The sequence below is a fragment of the Bos grunniens genome, chromosome 19, assembly GCF_055505025.1.
Source record: "Bos grunniens cultivar Pamir isolate PY7600 chromosome 19, Bosgru_T2T1.0, whole genome shotgun sequence".
NCBI classification, from domain to species: Eukaryota; Metazoa; Chordata; class Mammalia; order Artiodactyla; family Bovidae; genus Bos; species Bos grunniens.
The window spans coordinates 52,928,285-52,947,160 of record NC_141183.1 but is presented as its reverse complement, the minus strand read 5'-3'; the positions used below and the strand labels follow the sequence as shown (position 1 = coordinate 52,947,160).

At 37.5% G+C, this 18,876-nt stretch overlaps 1 protein-coding gene across 2 annotated transcripts in view; it reads left to right on the top strand.

Moving 5' to 3' along the window:
• The window catches only part of DHX40 (DEAH-box helicase 40), a 48,656-nt gene that overhangs the window by 9,207 nt on the left and 20,573 nt on the right, over positions 1–18,876 (top strand). For both annotated transcript variants that reach the window (XM_086360597.1, XM_086360596.1), the window contains exons 8-12: positions 6,386–6,485; positions 8,705–8,791; positions 8,934–9,116; positions 13,516–13,596; positions 16,227–16,384. In XM_086360597.1, coding sequence (XP_086216723.1) covers positions 6,386–6,485; positions 8,705–8,791; positions 8,934–9,116; positions 13,516–13,596; positions 16,227–16,384 — 609 coding nt within the window. The remainder of the gene's footprint in view (positions 1–6,385; positions 6,486–8,704; positions 8,792–8,933; positions 9,117–13,515; positions 13,597–16,226; positions 16,385–18,876) is intronic.

Genomic DNA, 18,876 nt, shown 5'->3' with positions numbered 1-18,876 from the left:
TTTTCTCTCTTCTTTGTTTGACCCTCACTGTGCTTCACTGTGCCTCTGGTGGCATTTAACGCTTTTAACGTGTGTTACGCTTGTTTCATCCCCTCTGTGAGACTGTGGACTTCCTGAGGACAAGTACTGTGTGTTGAGAAAGTTCTAACTAAATGTTTTAGAGTTCCAGGTTTTTCTCTTTCTGCTTGGTATTGTTATATTAATGTCTTATACCAAACTCAAGAGTAAGAACCTTATTCTTGTTTCTCTCAAACCTTTTCTGTCTTCTCACTTCCTCCTTTTTGTTCAGGTCTTACATTCCTTCATGTTTGTTGTGCATTTAGGGAAAGCTAAACCCCTACAAAATTTATGAACTGAAATATACTTGTTGCTTCATAAGTGACAATTACTTGCATTGAATTAGGCATTTTTCCCACTCCAGTACTCTTGCCTGGAAACTCCCATGGACGGAGGAACCCGGTGGGCTGCAGTCCATGGGGTCGTGAAGAGTCGGACGCGACTAAGTGACTTCACTTTCACTTTTCACTTTCATGCATTGGAGAAGGAAATGGCAGCCCACTCCAGTGTTCTTGCCTGGAGAATCCCAGGGACGGGGGAGCCTGGTGGGCTGCCGTCTATGGGCTTGCACAGAGTCGGACACGACTGAAGTGACTTAGCAGCAGCAGGCATTTTTAGCACTGAAGTAATTCTCTAATTCAGTGCAGAAGCCTTTTGTGGAGGGTGGGAATCTTAGATTTTTTTTTTAAGTAATGAAAGCCATGGCTGTTTTTCTAGAAAAATGCACATACACCCATATATATATATATATGAATATATGCATAATCAGATTTCTTTATTTTACAGATAGAGGCTAAGTGATGTTCCTGAGGTCACATGGTGAATCTACATTTGATTACTGGTTGTTTATTCAGTAGTGGAGGGTCTAACAGTGCATGTGTTTCCACAATAGATGAAGAAAAGGAGAGGAGTTTTACCTTGAGGTGGTGTAGAACATTTTAAAAGAGGAGAAACTGCTCATTTAGATTATTGCATACATCCAAAAATAGTTTTTTCTCTTCTGATTACAAAACAAAGATACTTCTTTCAATATGTCGAGTACCAAGTGTCTAGGATAGTTTCCTTAAATGTTAAGATTAAAGATGTGGGGGAATAAGGCGAGTGAGTTTCACATAAAAGCTTTTAGTCTATGTGTTTTCTCCCCAAATGAAAAATTTTATCTTATCTTAGAAAGAAATACATACTTTTTTAAAACAATAAAATCATCACAGTAAGAAAAATCATTAAACGTAGGTGCCACCAACATGATTAAGTGATAATCACTATTAATATTCTGAGGTATATTGTTCTGACCTTTTTATTTATACATTTAGATATGTTTTATTGTTTACATTTTTTTTTAAAGAAAAATGGGTTGATTTTACATATGCTCCTTTGTTTTTCTTTTCTGCCCTTTGTAGAAGTTTTAAAAGTACAGAAAAGTACCAAAAAAATGCCTTTTCCACTATGCAGAATTAACCTAGATGGTGTCTCTCTTTAAAGAAAAATTACTCAATTGAGGGAAAATGGTACAGTTTCATTATAATGAATTCAAGCAGTGTACAAAATTACAAAGGTAAACTTAAAGAAATCACCTCAAACTCCATCCAGAAATAACCATCTTTAACATTAGAAAAAACATTCTTCAGATCTCTGTGTATGTGTGTGTGTGCGTGTGTACATATAGAAGGATAAATAAGTAGGTAGGCTGAAAGAAATACCTTTTCAAGAGTGAGATTATACTATTAGTTGCTTTTTTAGAAAGTAATTTTACTTGAATTTACTTGAAGGAATTGTTTAACTTTTAACTTCAAAGTAAATCTTTACCATGAGATATTTTATAATAAAGATTGCTCTAAGTTTAAACAAATGAAAATATTAAGCTGAAGTTAATATCTTCCTTCTAGACTATATTTGGTGCTTACTTTGGCAGCACATATGCTAAAATTAGACAATATTTGATTGGAGATCTTATCTATTGCCTGATTTGAAAGATGAAGACTTAAGTACTTATATTCTTCTATATTCTCCCCTTCTGATTTTTGTCAGTTATTTTTACATTGTTCAGATGTATTCAGTGTTTATCATCAATCCTTTACCATGATTTTTCCATTCCTAAACTACTTTCGATTAATTTTAGATTGAGTAGATTTTAACCTTTTTTTTTCTTTTTTTTAATAGAAGGGATCCTGGGCGTTTTTGTTTTTTTTTTGTAGTTCTTTTGTTTAAGAATGTCAGGCTTTCGCCTTTATACTTGAGCTACATCTTGGCTGGGTTTTATGTTCTTGGGTTGCACTTTCTTTTCCTTAGAACTTGGTAGACGTTGTCCAGTTGTCTTCTGGCATTGAGTGTTGCTGCGGAGAAGTCTGAGGCCAACCTGATTTTTTTTCCCCTCCTTGTAAGTGATTTGTTTTATCTGTCTGATTGCTTGAAATTTCCTATTTTTATCCTTAAAGTTCAATAGTTTCATTTAGAATATTTTTTGGTGTTGAGTGTTTTATAGTAAAAATTTCCTGGAATTTTATGTGCTTTTTAAAAAAAATCAACTTTATTGAGGTATATTTTTCATACAATAAACTATGCCTGTTTTAAGTATACAGTTTCATGAGTTTTGAGAAATGTACATATATGTGTAGGGGCTTCCTAGGTGTCTCAGTGGTAAAGAATCCACCTGCCAATGCAAAACATGCAGGAGACGTGGGTTCAATCCCTGGGTCAGGAAGCTCCCCTGGAGGAGAAAATGGCAACCCACTCCAGTGCTTCTGCCTGGAAAATCCCTTGGACAGAGGAGTCTGGTGGCTGCAGCCTATGGGGTTGCAAAGAGTCAGACATGACTTAGCAATTGAGTACACACGCACACGTATCTGTGTAGCTACCCCACAAACACGATAAATTGGTTGCTGTTTTGATCTGCAATTTTAATCGTTATGTTGGATTGCCTCGCTTCTATATATTTTAGCTTCCTTCCAGTTACGTTATCTTTTCAACTACATTTACTGATTATCTCAAGCCTTTTCTCTGTGTCAGAAATTTGATTTTCAGCTGTGTTAGTGAGGATTCTCAAGATATTTTTGATGCACCCAAAAATGACTTCCAGTGGGGGTAGAGTTTGAGCTGAACAGTGTTGTACTACTTTTCCTTTGTTCCAGAATCATTTTTTCCCCCTTTGATTACGTTTCTGTTTATAGCTCTGTGTTCCTTTTATACACATTTTCTCTCTCTTTCTTTCTCTTATCTCTCTCTCACACACATACACACACACACACACACACACATTCTCTTTCAAACATGTTTCTGCTTTAGGAACAATTTGAAACAAATTTTATGAGGATGTTTCAGTTGGCCTTACATATAATATGTAACATACATGTATCTTAGGAATATTAAGAGTGTTAAGTGGTGGAGCCTCAGTGTCTTTATTTCTTGGTAGATTTTGAAACATCTTTCTGCCTTTTTGCCAATCCTCCCTGCTCGCCTGTTAATTTACATCCTGGTACCTTATTAGGTGGGCTTACCTGGTGGCTCAGTGGTAAATAGCTTGGTGGAGGAGACATGGTAAAGAGCCAGTGCAAGAGATGCAAGAAATGCAGGTTTGATTCCTGGGTCAGGAAGATCCCCTGGAGGAGTGTATGGCAACCCACTCCAGTATTCTTGCCTGGAAAATTCCATGGATAGAGGAGTCTGGTGGGCTACAGTCCATGGGGTCACACAGAATCAGACATGACTGAGGAACTAAGCTCGCATGCAGTGAAAGTATTGTTTCCCCTTTTCTTTGTGGAAACTGAGAATGTGCTTTAGGATATATGTATTTAACTTTTCCCCCGAACCTTTACAAAGAGACATAAAATTGGCATATGTTCATACTTGTGGAATATGGTGTTAAAGTATATGGGTGAAATGTAAATATGGAACAAATGTGAGTCTTGTCAAAATAGCAGGTTAAGGACTTTTTAATTGACTAGTGAACAGTGATAAACTGAAATCTTGCTTGAATTGAAGATGAAAATTAGGTACTTTTAGAAATGAATTAATTGAAAAACAGAGTTGATCATAAACATGTTCAGAATGGACATTTCTAATTTATGTAAACTTTTATGGTAATGTGGAATTTTAAAAGTAGAAGGATCTCTGTTATTTATACCATGCATTTTAAAATTTATCAATTCATTGAACTTTATTGAGCATTTTCTATGGTCCAGGCATTTTAGGTACTGGGGTGGGAGGGGAGTGGTATGTCTTGAATAACAGAAAGTCCTTGTTCTTACAGAGCTACATTGTAGTAGAATAGATAGACAGCAGATAAATGTGTAAACATAATGTGAAATACTGGGTAGTGTATGACTCATTTGAACTATCTGGAAGAAATGAGGTACCTAAATCTAAGAAACGCCTAAAAAATAATCTTTATCACTTATGTGTCAGTTGCCTTTCTAGCACTTTTTTTTTACTTAAGTTAATTTCAGGATGATGTAGAAGAGCAGTAATGGTTGACTTGGTTTTAAACTTGCCTGTCTATATGTGAATCTTGGGCAAGCCACTTGAACTCTCTGGGCTTTAGTTTTCTCATCTATAAAATGAGATGGTTGGCCTAGTACATGATTTTAAAACTGTGCTCGTCTGTGTCATTCCTTTTCTCCTTTGTGAGAGTTCAACTTTGGTCTGTTTTATATACTGGGAATACCTGGATCTTTATAAGGTTTTATTTGGAAACACGTTTTGTACTTTATTTAAAAATAGGTTTGGTTAAGATTTCCTTGGCTGCTGAGGAGAGAACAACTTGAGGCTGCTCAAGTAGAAAAATTTTTCTAAATGAATATGGGTATATCTTGTGGAAATCAAATGCAACTATGCATTAAAATTTTTTTCTTTTTACAGTATATGTATATACTGTTCAGTATAAATGTATATGTTGAAATATATATATATACAGATACAAATACAAATTTATATATACAAATATAAATACATATGCTGATAATTTCTTTTCATATGCCAGTAGATTGACTTGTGTACTTCCTGGAATGACCAGGGAGTCACCAGATCTCCATTTTTGGAGATCACTGAAACAGACAATCTACCAAATCTCTTGCTTGACCCCTTGAGCTTTTCCTTCATCCCACCATGACCACTCATTTGAAAACCTAGCATTGTAGACTTTGTCAGTATCATCATTTCTGACCTTAGTTTTAAACATCTTTCTGATGATTACTTCCTGTTTCTGCCAATTCACTCTTCGAATTTAACAATTTTCAGAATGCATCAAGACTTTTAACAGTTTTCGCTTATCTCCTTTCACCTATGGTGTTATCATTTCCTTGCAAACAGCAACTCTCCTATTCTGTTCTCTGCTTAACCAGGCAGGTGGGCAAGTCTGGCCAAATCCATCTTTCTACTTGTTTTATACCATGTCTCTTAAGGCTTGGAGATCGCCAGGCACCCAGAAATACTCTCTTGTGAACTGTTACAGATGATTCATTCTTTCCTCTCTTTAGACTAGCTTTCCTCTATATATATTAGTCACTTCCCTATGGTTTACAAGTTTATTTTTCCTCTTTGCAAGAGACTGGCCTAATCAAATTGAGCATCTCTTGGACCTTATTCCAAGAGATTCAAAGGAGAATGAGAACTGGTCCAGTTGGAGAGAGGTTTATCCTTGGCACCATAAACTATGGCCAGAGGAGCAAAGTTACTCTGAGCATTGCTGCTGGGGCTCACCCTTCAGAATGCGTGGGTAGTGAAAATCAGGATGGTGTTACTTGTTGAGAGATGGAGTCATCTGAAAAAGGAGAAGGAAATGGCAGCCCACTCCAGTATTCTTGCCTGGAGAATCCCAGGGACAGGGGAGCCTGGTGGGCTGCTGTCTTTGGGGTCACATAGAGTCGGACACGACTGAAGTGACTTAGCAGCAGCAGCATCTGAAAAAGTAAAAACTGATTAACCTTAGTTAATCAGTCTTTAAAGCATAGAAAGGTTCTTAATCTGTAGTGCATGGATGGGCTTTAGAGAGCCCCCGAACATCCTGATATTGTTAGAAAAATTTTGTGTATGTGTACATGTGTGATTTTTAATGGAGACGAGGCCCACAGTTTTTAAAGTCTCGAAGGGAGCTATGACCTACATAAAGGACTGCTGTAGGGTTAACTTTAGCAAGAGTAATCTGGTTCCGTGGATCTAGATATCTTAATAGTAAAAGATGAGTAAAAGAGCAGTTCTTGCTATTGTATTTTTAATTCAAGATAATTAAAGAGGTAAAGAAAACAACTTCTAATGGAAAGAAATGAGTTTTTCAGAACTTGAGTTTGACACATGCATGTTGTGAATTATTCTTTTCTTTTCATATATGTTTTAGATCAACAGAGAAGAATATTTTTGCCACCTCCACCTGGAATTAGAAAATGTGTCATATCCACCAATATTTCTGCAACATCTTTGACAATAGATGGGATCAGGTAAACTTTTAAAATTCCTTTGAAAGCCAAGGAAGCCACTTAGCTAATCGTAAAATATTCAGTTTGTGTCTCTGTGCCCGCCACCAGTTCCCCTCTCACCTCCTTAACTTGTAATCACCCAGCGTTTTTTGTAATTATTGTTTGCTCTGAATAGGAAATGGAGTAGGAGGTGCATATAGTATTTCTGTTGATACTTTTAAATACTTGTACTTGGCAACTTGTAGCTTCCTCTTCCCAAATGTAAGATTATGTGTAATGTTTCAAGGATTTCTTTAAGTGGGAGGCCAAACCTGTTTTTCTATGTTCCCATTACCAGCAGATACCTAAGAGGATCTGATATTCCCTTCTGACCTGTCAGCTCCACTTCATATAGTTAGCTTTGTAAACCCAAGTATTTATCTGGAGGTACTGTTTCTTGCTTTTCAGCTGTTTGTGAAATGGACTTTATATTTTAGTGTAATCAATGATGCCATCAAATTTTTGAGAAATTTTGTAGAGAAACACTTGGAAATTTTAAATCTAGACTGAGAGCTAAATGAGAAGTTCTTTTAGACCTTTGAGCCACATTCCTTCTGGATGTTTATCTTTTACCCAGTATATTTTATGTCCTTAACTAAGTCTGTCTCTGCCAAAGGATGACTGGACCTGCCGCAAAGGTTCTGTATGTTTCTTTTGGGTAAAATGATCCTCCAGATCTAAGAGGAAGTTTAATTTCCTCTGCTTCTCTTAACTTTAAAAATAATGGTTTCACTAAGGGCTTAGGTGAGCAATTCTCTTGAGTAAATTAATCTCTGTAATTTTTTGTTTCCAGCCAAGGCAATATTCATGAAATAGCGTCTTTCAGAATGTTCCCTTAGTGAATGATAGACTTAGTACTGTTTCTGACTAAGTTTTTAACCTGACTTGTTCTCCATTTAATTGGCTTAAAGTGGTGTTGTTAGAGAGTAAATGGAATTAATTCTGAACCTGTTAGAATGATTTAGAGCTGATTTTCAAGTTTTTCATTTGTTGTTGTTTAGTCACTAAATGCGTGTCTGACTCTTGCGACCCCATGGACTGTAGTTCATCAGGCTCCTCTGTCCATGGGATTTTCCAGGTAAGGATACTGGAGTGAGTTGCCATTTCCTTCTCCGGGGGATCTTCCCCACCCAGGGGCTGAACCTGCATCTCCTGCATTGGCTGGTGGATTCTTTACCACTGAGCCACTAGGGAAGCCCTTATTTTCTATGGGACAACATAAGATTTACATTGAAAAGTGGATAATAAAGTAGTATTTATTCCATATACAGTGTTGTGCAACCACCACCTCTATCGCGTCCTAAAACTTTTCATCACCCCCAAATAAAACTATATACTTTAAGGAGTTGTTGCCCATTTATGCCTCCCCCTAGCGCTTAGCAGCCACCACTTAATGAATACCCTATGTTGGGTATTTCATATAAATGGAGTTACAGCATGTGATCTTTTGTGCCTGGCTTCTTCCACTCAGCATGTTTTTTGAGGTTCATCTGTGATGTAGCATGTATCAGTACTTCATGCTTTTTTATAGCTGAATAGCATTGTTATATGTGTAGACCATAATTTGTTCACCCTTTCATCTCTTAATGGTTAATGAACATTTATGCTGTTTCTACCTTTTGGCTCTTACAGTGCCCCTATAGTGCACTATGAATATATGTCTGCAAGTGTTTGTTGAGTGGGCTTCACAGGTGGCTCAGCGGCAAAGAATTTGCCTGCCGGTGCAGGAGAAGTGGGTTTGATCGCGGGGTGGGGAAGATCTTCTGGAGGAGGAAATGGCAACCCACCCCAGTGTTCTTACTTGGGAAATCCCATGGACAGAGGAGCCTGGCGGGCTACAATCCACAGGGTCCCAAAGAGTGGGACACGCCTGAGCACACACACATGAAATATGCTGAGTACTTGTTTTCAGTTCTTCTGAGTGTATCCCTAGGAATGGAGAGTTTGAGTCATATTGTAATTCTACGTTTAATGTTCTAAGGACCCACCAAACCATTTCCCACATTGGCTGAACTATTTTACATTTCCAAAATAGCAGTGGAACCAATAGAGTTCCAATTTCTTCACTTTCAGGTTTTACCCTTAACTGAAAAGTTGTTGTGTAGTTGTTAGTTTGATAGAAAAGAAGTATCCAAAGTGGTTAAAAATTAGCAAGTCTTTCCGTATTTTCTAGAAACTTAACTTTTTTCCATGCTCTTTAGATACGTGGTGGACGGTGGCTTTGTGAAGCAGTTAAATCACAACCCCAGGTTAGGATTGGATATCCTAGAGGTGGTTCCAATTTCAAAGTAAGTCTCTGTGTTAAGCCTTTTTGTTCAAAGAGCAGTTCATTAGATAATTTCTAATTGCTTTGAGAAAGAAAATGAATTACTTAGGAAAAAATCACAGAACATTTTGGGGACTTTTTTGTTGTTTTTTTTTTTCCTAAAGGAGTGAGGCGTTACAGCGAAGTGGCCGAGCTGGCAGGACTTCCTCAGGAAAATGCTTTCGGATCTATAGTAAAGATTTTTGGAACCAGTGTATGCCTGACCATGTGATCCCTGAGATTAAGAGAACTAGTTTGACGTCTGTAGTTCTGACCTTAAAGTGCCTTGCCATACATGATGTAATAAGGTATGTAGACAATTTGAAAAAAAAGAAAAATGTGTTAGGGAGTCAGGTTTTTTCCTCTGAAATTTTTTTGAAGTATTTGACAGATATGGCACTCCATTTTCAAGGTTTAACTAAACCCAAATAAAAGGTTTCTTTCCCTTGCTTTACTGGGTTTTGATCCCTTGCTCATATTTTAACCTTGGCTTAATGGAGTATTTCAGGCTGGTGTTTATTTGGATCATTTAGTGACCACTGTTTGTCTGTAATGAAAGGTATACAATGACCTTAATTCCACTTTGAAAGTGTTATGTTTTATTTTGGGGGGGATTAGCATTTTTTATGTAGCCAGCATGGTACCAAGTACCATGAGAGGGTAATACTCAGTAGGTTTTGCTTTCGCTAAGCTTAAATTCTAATGGGGAAATGAGATTGAGATATGAAGCAAAGAATAGAACAACTGTTAAATTTTAGTTAAATGTTGAACTATATAATTAGTATGGGACAGAATATTGTAGGGCCTTGAAATTTTACCCTTATAAAATTTATGGTAGAAGAAATAGTGAAAGAAGAGTATTGTCTTTGTCTTAATTTTGCTTTTAATTGCCTGGGGATGTTGAAGTGTCAGGAACCTAGGGAGAAGATGACCATACATTCTTTTCTTTTTTTCATGCATTCTTTAAATTCATAATAAGGGAAATAGTTACTAGATACATCCAGATATGTTTTATATACTCTTGGAAAGCCATCTAAGATTTTTTTTTTTTGATAGTTATTGTAACAGCAGAGATTTTCTAGATGAGAATAAAAATCCTAGAAAGAAGAAAGCAGATATATAAAATTGTTTTCATATATGATACATATGAAAAAGGCCATTTTAAAGAAATCTAATTGACCAAACAGATGAACTCAGATTGAAAGTATTTATAAAGGCTAACAGAGCAGCATATAACCAAGAATAAATATATATTAGAAAACTAGAAACAATAATTGCTCAATATCATCTGCACTGAATTATTTTTCCATCTTAAGTTTTAAGACTTAGAAAGTACTGAAAGTTTTTTAAATGTTAGAGACCAAAAAAAAAAAAAAGACTTCTTTCCCCACCCCTCTTTCTTTTTACTTCTAGTTTTATTGAGATATAATTGACATACAGCACTGTGTAAATGTAAGGTATACAGCATAATGACTTATATACATTGTGAAATGATTACTACAGTAAGTTTAATGAACATCCATCATCTCATACAGATAAAATATTAAAGAAATAGAAAAAAAAGTTTTTTTCCTTATGATGAGAATTCTTTCATATATAACATACAGCAGTGTTAATTATATTTACCGTGTTCTATCTCCCCACCACAGAGAACCAGAATTTGAAGTAGATGGTATAGTATTCATAGGTAACAAAAGAAAATAGAGCTTTTGTTGTTACTGTGCTTCCCCATTCTCCTCCATCAAGGATGATTTTAGGGACTTTCCTGGTGGGTAGCACAGTGGATAAGAATCTGCCTGCCAGTGCAGGGGACACAGGTTCAATCCCTGGTCTGGGAAGATCTCACATGTCATGGAGCAACTAAGCCAGTGCGCCACAACTGCTGAGCCCACCTGCCTCAGCTACGAAGCTGGCACACTCCAGAACCTGCGAGCCCAAATACTGAACCTATGAGCCGCAGCTGCTGAGTCTGTGAGCTGCAGCTACTGAAGCCTGCACGCCTAGAGCCTGTGCTGTACAAGAGAAGCCCCTGCAATGAGAAGCCCAAGCACGACAGCAAAGAGTAGGCCCTGCTTGCGGCAACTGAAAAAAGCCCGAGTGCAGCAACGATGACCCAGGACAGCCAACATAAACAAATAAATAAACATTTTTAATAAAGAATGATTTTAAAACTGAAAAGAGAAGAACAAGTCTAGATAAGAAGGGATGACGACTAGTATGGATTAGAAAATACTGAGAGAAACCCTAACAACTGCAGATGAGGTCGTCTTGAGGCTTTAGACATTATTTCCACAGTACTAAAAGAACTTGCTGATATAATGTCAGAGGTACTGTAGGTCATCTCTGAGAAACTATGCAGAACAGGTTACCAGAAAATTGTGAGCAACTAAAAAAAAATAAATTCTCTATTTAAGAAAAGAGCAGGTTATAGAAATAGCTGCCTAGTAAGCTTTACATTGATTCTTAGCAAATTCTACCATTGTTTATTGGAAAAAGGTTTAAGAGAATATAATGTTGGTTTGTAATCATCAATGTGAATCAAAATGGATCACAAAGAATATGTCCTCAAACCATTCCCTTTTCAGTTTGAAGACAGGACCATTCACATAATGGCTGCACCACAAGAAGTGATTGAATGATAACCTGATGTCTCTTGTTTTCACCGCAGTATTTAACAAGATTACATCTGACATCTTTGTGAATAAGAATATGACAGTACTGCTGAATTAGGGTATAGCTGCCAAATAGCCAAACCCAGAAAGTATTGATTAATTGTTCACCAAGCCTTGATGGGGGTTTTACTGGTAGTATGCTGAATTTCACTTTTTCCTGATAAGCAATTTTAATGAAAATATTAAATGTATTAAAATAACGATTTCCAGATTTTTGGTAAAAATTTGTATACCTAATAGGTAGATGATTAAAACTAAGATTTAGAATGGTCTCATAGGCCAGAACCTGGGGCAAAAATCACCAAGGTGAAAGTCTGAAAGGGTATATCTTAAATCCTATGTTTTGATTGCACATTAAAGAAATTCAATGTGGAAAAGATCTGAAGTTATCTGATCACCACAAACTTAATATGAGTTTGCAGTTATTCTGTTTAAAAATTTTAAAAAATCCTACTGCATAAACTATGATTATTAATAGACTGCAGTGTCCAGATGATTGGGAATTATAGCATTCCTGTTCAGTATTGGTCACTCCACATTTGGAATTCAGTTTTGCCTGTCATTGTGTTTCATGAGGAGTTTGACAAACTAGATTGTTTCTAAAAAAAAAAATGATAATTATGTATGGTGGGTCTCTTAGAAACCAGATAATACAAGGAGAGTTTGACAGAATTGGTACTTGATATAATCAAGGGGAGAAATAATTGTCCTTTTAACAAATCTAAAATGGCTCTTGTGTAGATGAGGAAGCTGACTAGTTTGGTATTGCTCTAGGATTGGGGTCACAAAATCTGGTCCAGGCTCATTGATGGTTTTTGTAAATAAAATTTTATTGGAACACAACCATGCCTTTTCATTTATGTATGGCTGCTTTTGCTTTAGCAGTAGAGTTGAGTGGTTGTGACAGAGACCATATGGCCTGTAAAACCTAAAATATTTACTGTCTTGCCTTTAAAAAGTGGCTTCCCTTGTAACTCAGTTGGCCTTTAGAAAGTGCTTGCTAACTCTTGTTCTAGCAGATAACAGGACTTGTTGGTACAAGTTGTAGGAAAGCTGACTATAGAACAGTTGACCAAATTTTTGTTTATTTATATTGAAATAGAGCTGTCAGTCCTGGAATGGACTTTTTTTGTGTAAGATATTGGACCTTTTGTCCCCTTTTGGACCTTTTCCAAAGTGAGAAATTGGAGTGGATAATGTATCATCTCAAAACTAATGGTGGAAAAATAATCCAGTGCAGATAATAAGTAATTACTGTCCTGGTGGGCAGGTATATATTCACCTTGGTTATATGTCTCTCTGCTGTCCTTTGTGAATATTACTTTTTTCCTTATTTGAAGAAATAATTATCTTCAAGTGTGAAATAGATCCCATGCTCTAGAGGTATCTCTCAATAGTCATACTGACCTTTGTGAATACTGTTAATTGTCTTATGTTGCTTAATGATAGTGTGGTATGTAAGAGAATGTCCTTTCTTTCACGGGACATGCTCTGAAATATTTAGGGGTAGATTGGCATTGTGTTTGCAATCTGTTTGGAGACAGTTCAAGGGAAACTAAGTCCATACATATCTCTACAGACAATAAAACAAATTGGTAAAGTTAATTGAAGATATTTATCATTGTATCAAAAACCGTTTTGAGGTACTGTTAAATAATTTGTAATTTTTTAGCCACTTTCAGTTAATTCTTCACTGTTTTTTTAAATTGTAATAAAAATTACAGACTGCAGAACAGAATAGATGATATTGGCTATGAAGAACCTTTGTTAAGTAGAGAGGAGTCGTGAGAGTATTGCAGCTAAGGGGGAATAAAGAAAAGGGCTTCTTCAATTAAATAGGAGAGTGTGATTCAGAGAAAATGTCCTCCTTTGTGGAATGCTGATTACCATCATAGAATGCTAAAAAGAAAAGAGAGAGAAAAGAAAGACTTGAAAAAACAGAAGGAAAACCTTTTAAAGAAATTTTCAAATCTGTATAAAATCTTGCCATGTTCAAGGAATGAAGTCTCATTTTATGTATCACTTAAACACACAGGTTCCCCTATTTGGATCCACCTAATGAAAGACTTATTTTGGAAGCTCTTAAACAACTTTACCAGTGTGATGCTATTGACAGGTAAAGAAGAAAAACCCTTAAAACCAACTACAATAGATGTTAATCTGTCTCTTTTTTTTAAAGGGTTCTTAATATTTCCCTTTATCATTAGAAAGTGATTTGTTTGAATTGAATGGATTGTTTTCCCTGAAATTAGAATTTGTTCTCAGTCTTCCCTCACCACAATTCTGAAATTATACCATAAAATTGTTTTTTTTTTTTTTTTTTTTAGTATTGGTAGTATTTAACAAGTAATTTCTGAGCACCCTTTCTATTGCCAGGCATTGTGCTGGGCACATCAAAATAATAAGCGAGCCAGAGTCCTTGTTCTCATGACTGTGATGGGAAAAGATTTGGTAATTATTATTGTCTCATTTCCTTAAGGACATTTTCCATGCTTCTGTAGCATTGTGTGTCTGTTATTATATTACTTTATTCTTCCTTATTGTTTAGTTTGTTGGATATATAGGCCATTGAGAGCAAGGAATTTTATCATCTTTATGTATTATGATTATACAGTAGAAGTGAGAAATAGATTTAAGGGCCTAGATCTGATAGATAGAGTGCCTGATGAACTATGGAATGAGGTTTGTGACATTATACAGGAGATAGGGATCAAGACCATCCCCATGGAAAAGAAATGCAAAAAAGCAAAATGGCTGTCTGGGGAGGCCTTACAAATAGCTGTGAAAAGAAGACAAGCGAAAAGCAAAGGAGAAGAGGAAAGATAAAAGCATCTGAATGCAGAGTTCCAAAGAATAGCAAGAAGAGATAAGAAAGCCTTCTGCAGCGATCAATGCAAAGAAATAGAGGAAAACAACAGAATGGGAAAGACTAGAGATCTCTTCAAGAAAATTAGAGATACTAAGTGAAGTCAAGTGGACCTTAGAAAGCATCACTACGAACAAAGCTAGTGGAGGTGCTAGCTCAATTCCAATTCAACTGGAGCTCAATTCCAGTTGAGCTATTCCAAATCCTGAGTGCTGCACTCAATACGCCAGCAAATTTGGAAAACTCAGCAGTGGCCACAGGACTGGAAAAGGTCAGTTCTCATTCTAATCCCAAAGAAGGGTAATGCCAAAGAATGCTCAAACTACCGCACAATTGCACTCATCTCACACGCTAGTAAAGTAATGCTCAAAACTCTCCAAGCCAGGCTTTAGCAATATGTGAACTGTGAACTTCCTGAGGTTCACGCTGGGTTTAGAAAAGGCAGAGGAACCAGAGATCAAATTGTCAACATCTGCTGGATCATGGAAAAAGCAAGAGAGTTCCAGAAAAACATCTATTTCTGCTTTATTGACTATGCCAAAGCCTTTAACTGTGTGAACCAGAGATCAAATTGCCAGCATCCGCTGGATCATGGAAAAAACAAGAGAGTTCCAGAAAAACATCTATTTCTGCTTTATTGACTATGCCGAAGCCTTTGACTGTGTGGATCACAATAAACTGTGGAAAATTCTGAAAGAGATGGGAATACCAGACCACCTGACCTGCCTCTTGAGAAATCTGTATGCAGGTCAGGAATCAACAGTTAGAAATGGACATGGAACAACAGACTGGTTCCAAATAGGAAAAGGAATACGTCAAGGCTGTATATTGTCACCCTGCTTATTTAACTTCTATGCAGAGTACGTCATGAGAAACGCTGGAGTGGAAGAAACACAAGCTGGAATCAAGATTGCCGGGAGAAATATCAATAACCTCAGATATGCAGATGACACCACCCTTATGGCAGAAAGTGAAGAGGAACTCAAAAGCCTCTTGATGAAAGTGAAAGTGGAGAGTGAAAAAGTTGGCTTAAAGCTCAACATTCAGAAAACGAAGATCATGGCATCTGGTCCCATCACTTCTGGGAAATAGATGGGGAAACAGTGGAAACAGTGTCAGACTTTATTTTTGGGGGCTCCAAAATCACTGCAGATGGTGACTGCAGCCATGAAATTAAAAGACGCTTACTCCTTGGAAGGAAAGTTATGACCAACTTAGATAGCATATTGAAAAGCAGAGACATTACTTTGCCAACAAAGGTCCGTCTAGTCAAGGCTATGGTTTTTCCTGTGGTCATATATGGATGTGAGAGTTGGACTGTGAAGAAGGCTGAGTGCCAAAGAATTGATGCTTTTGAACTGTGGTGTTGGAGAAGACTCTTGAGAGTGCCTTGGACTGCAAGGAGATCCAACCAGTCCATTCTGAAGGAGATCAGCCCTGGGATTTCTTTGGAAAGAATGATGCTAAAGCTGAAACTCCAGTACTTTGACCACCTCATGCAAAGAGTTGACTCATTGGAAAGGACTCTGATGCTGGGAGGGATTGGGGGCAGGAAGAGAAGGGGATGACAGAGGATGAGATGGCTGGATGGCATTACTGACTTGATGGACGTGAGTCTGAGTGAACTCAGGGAGTTGGTGATGGACAGGGAGGCCTGGCGTGCTGCGATTCATGGGGTCGCAAAGAGTCGGACTCGACTGAGTGACTGAACTGAACTGAACTGTTGTTTCTCTTATCAGTGTCCACAGTGTATCATATTCCTTATATTGAATTGAATTTCTAGAGGTAATTTAAAGTTATCTAACTTATTCTGAGTGATAAACAGTTCACTTGTACTCTTTGAAGGCAGAAAGACTTAAGAACTTTTTCTTTCCATTAAGGAGTGGCCATGTGACCAGATTGGGTTTGTCTATGGTAGAATTTCCTCTCCCTCCACATCTGACATGTGCGGTAATAAAGGCTGCTTCTCTCGACTGTGAAGATCTACTGCTTCCAATAGCAGCAATGTTGTCTGTGGAAAATGTCTTCATTAGACCTGGTAAGAAATTTTTTTAATTAATAGAGTTTATTTTTTAGAGCATTTTTAGGTTTATAGAAAAATTGAGGGAAAGTACAGAGTTTTCCCTATTATTAACATTTTTCAGTAGCATGGTACCTTTTTTATAATTAAAGAACCAACATTGATACATTATTATTACTGAAGAGTTCACTGTTTGTGTTGTAAATTCTATAGGTTTCGGCAGATCTGTAATGACACATATTCACCGTCAGAATATTGTGCAGAGTAGTTGCACTGTGTTCCACCCAGTCATTCCTGCATCCCTTCCCCCAAACCCTTAGCAACCACTGAAATTTCTTTTGTGTGCCTTTTTCAATATCATCCACTATATATTTCGACTATACAGATTCCTGTATTCCTGTACTGGAAGGTATTCCTTCCAATACCTTTTCGGATTGACTTCCTTAGCAGTGTGCTTTTATGGCTCCTCCGTGTCTTTTGGTGGCATGATAGCTCATCTCTGTTTTTTGGCGGGAGCACATAGACTTTCTCCAGTCATAGCTCATGGGGCTTCTCTAGTTGCAGCGTGTGGATTTGGTTGGCTCATGACATGTGGGATCCTAGTTCCCCGACTGGTGTCGAAGCCATGTCCCCAGTGTTAGAAGGTGGACTCTTAACCACTGGACCTCCAGGGATGTCTCAGCTCATTTCCTTTCATTGCTGAATAACATTCCATTGTGTGGAGTTTGTTTATCCATTTTCCTATGGAAAGACCTCTTGGTTGCTTTCAAGTTTTGGCCGTTTCAGATAAAGCTGCTGTAAACATTTGTGTGCAGGTTTTTGTATGAACAGCTTATTGCCAAATTGTACGATAAGAATATGTTTGTATTTATAAGAAAGTGCCAGACTGTCTTCCAAAGTGTTTGCCATAATGCATCCGCACCAGCAGTGAGCCTGAAATTCCTGTTGCTCTACCTTCTCTACAGCTTCTTGTGTTGGCACTGTTTTGGGGTTTGGGCCGTTCTAGTAGGTGTGTAGTGGTATTTCACTGTGGTTTTGATTTGTAGACCCCGATGGCGTACGATGTAGATCGTCTTTTCGTGTGCTCATTTGCCATTTGTGTATCTTCTTTGGGGAGGTGTCTCTTCTGGTCTTTTTAAATCGGATTGTTTGTTTTTTTGTGTGTGTGCTCAGTTGCTCAGTCATGTCCCAGTCTTTGCGGCCCCATGGACTGCAGCCCACCAGGCTCCTCTGTCCATGGAATTTTCCAGGCAGAATTACTGGAACAGGTTGCCATTTCCTACTCTAGGGGATCTTCCCCACCCAGGGATCGAACCTTTGTCTCTTGCATCTCCTGCATTGGCAGGCGGATTCTTTACCACTGCGCCACTTGGGAAGCCCTTTGTTTTCTTATTGTTGGGTTTTAGGAGTTCATTGTATGTTTTGGATAACAGTTCTCTATCAGGTGTGTCTTGTACAAGTATTTTTTCCCAGTCTATGACTTCTTTTCTCATTCTCTTGACTTTGTCTTTCCAGAGCAAAAGTTTTTAATTTTAATGAAGTCCAGTTTATCAGTGATTTCTTTGATGAGTCATGCGTTTGTGTCATATCTGAAAAATCATCACTGTACCTAAGTTCATCTAGATTGCCTCCTATGTCATCTTCTAGAAACTGATGTCCTTCTGTTCCAGCCCCATTTGTTCAAAAGACTCCTTTCTCCACTGTAATGCCTTTGCTCCTTTGTTAGAGGTCATTTGAGTGAATTTGTATGTGTCTGTCTGTGGTCCATGTACTCTCTTCCACTGATTTGTTTTTCTGTACCTCTGTGAATAGCACACTGTCTTGATTATTGAAGCTTTATAGTAACTCTCGAACCTAGATAGGGTTATTTCTCCAGCTTTCCTCTTCCCCTTCCTAAAACATTGTTTTAACTTTTAGTTAACTTTTAGTCTTAGCCATTGGGTCTTTCCCTTTTCACATAAACTTTAGAACTCGTTTGTTGATATCCACAAAATGACTTTCTAAGACTTTAATTCAGATTACATTGAGTCTATAGATCAAATTGGAAAGAAGTGACATCTGGACGGTATTGTCTTCCTACCCATGTATGTGGAATATCTATTTATTTATATCTCCGGTAATTCACTAAACATTTTTTTTTTAATTACTGAACATATTTTCATCACCGTATATCTAGCCCTGCTGCTGCTGCTGCTAAGTCGCTTCAGTTGTGTCTGACTCTTTGTGACCCCATAGATGACAGCCCACCAGTCTCCCGAGTCCCTGGGATTCTCCAGGCAAGAACACTAGAGTGGGTTGCCATTTCCTTCTCCAGTGCATGAAAGTGAAAAGTGAAAGTGAAGTCGCTCAGTTGTGTCTGACTCTTAGCGACCCCATGGACTGCAGCCTACCAGGCTCCTCCATCCATGGGATTTTCCAGGCAAGAGTACTGGAGTGGGGTGCCATTGCCTTCTCTGGTATCTATCCCTACAGGACATGAAACTGAAGATAAATGATTTTTTCATTTTGTT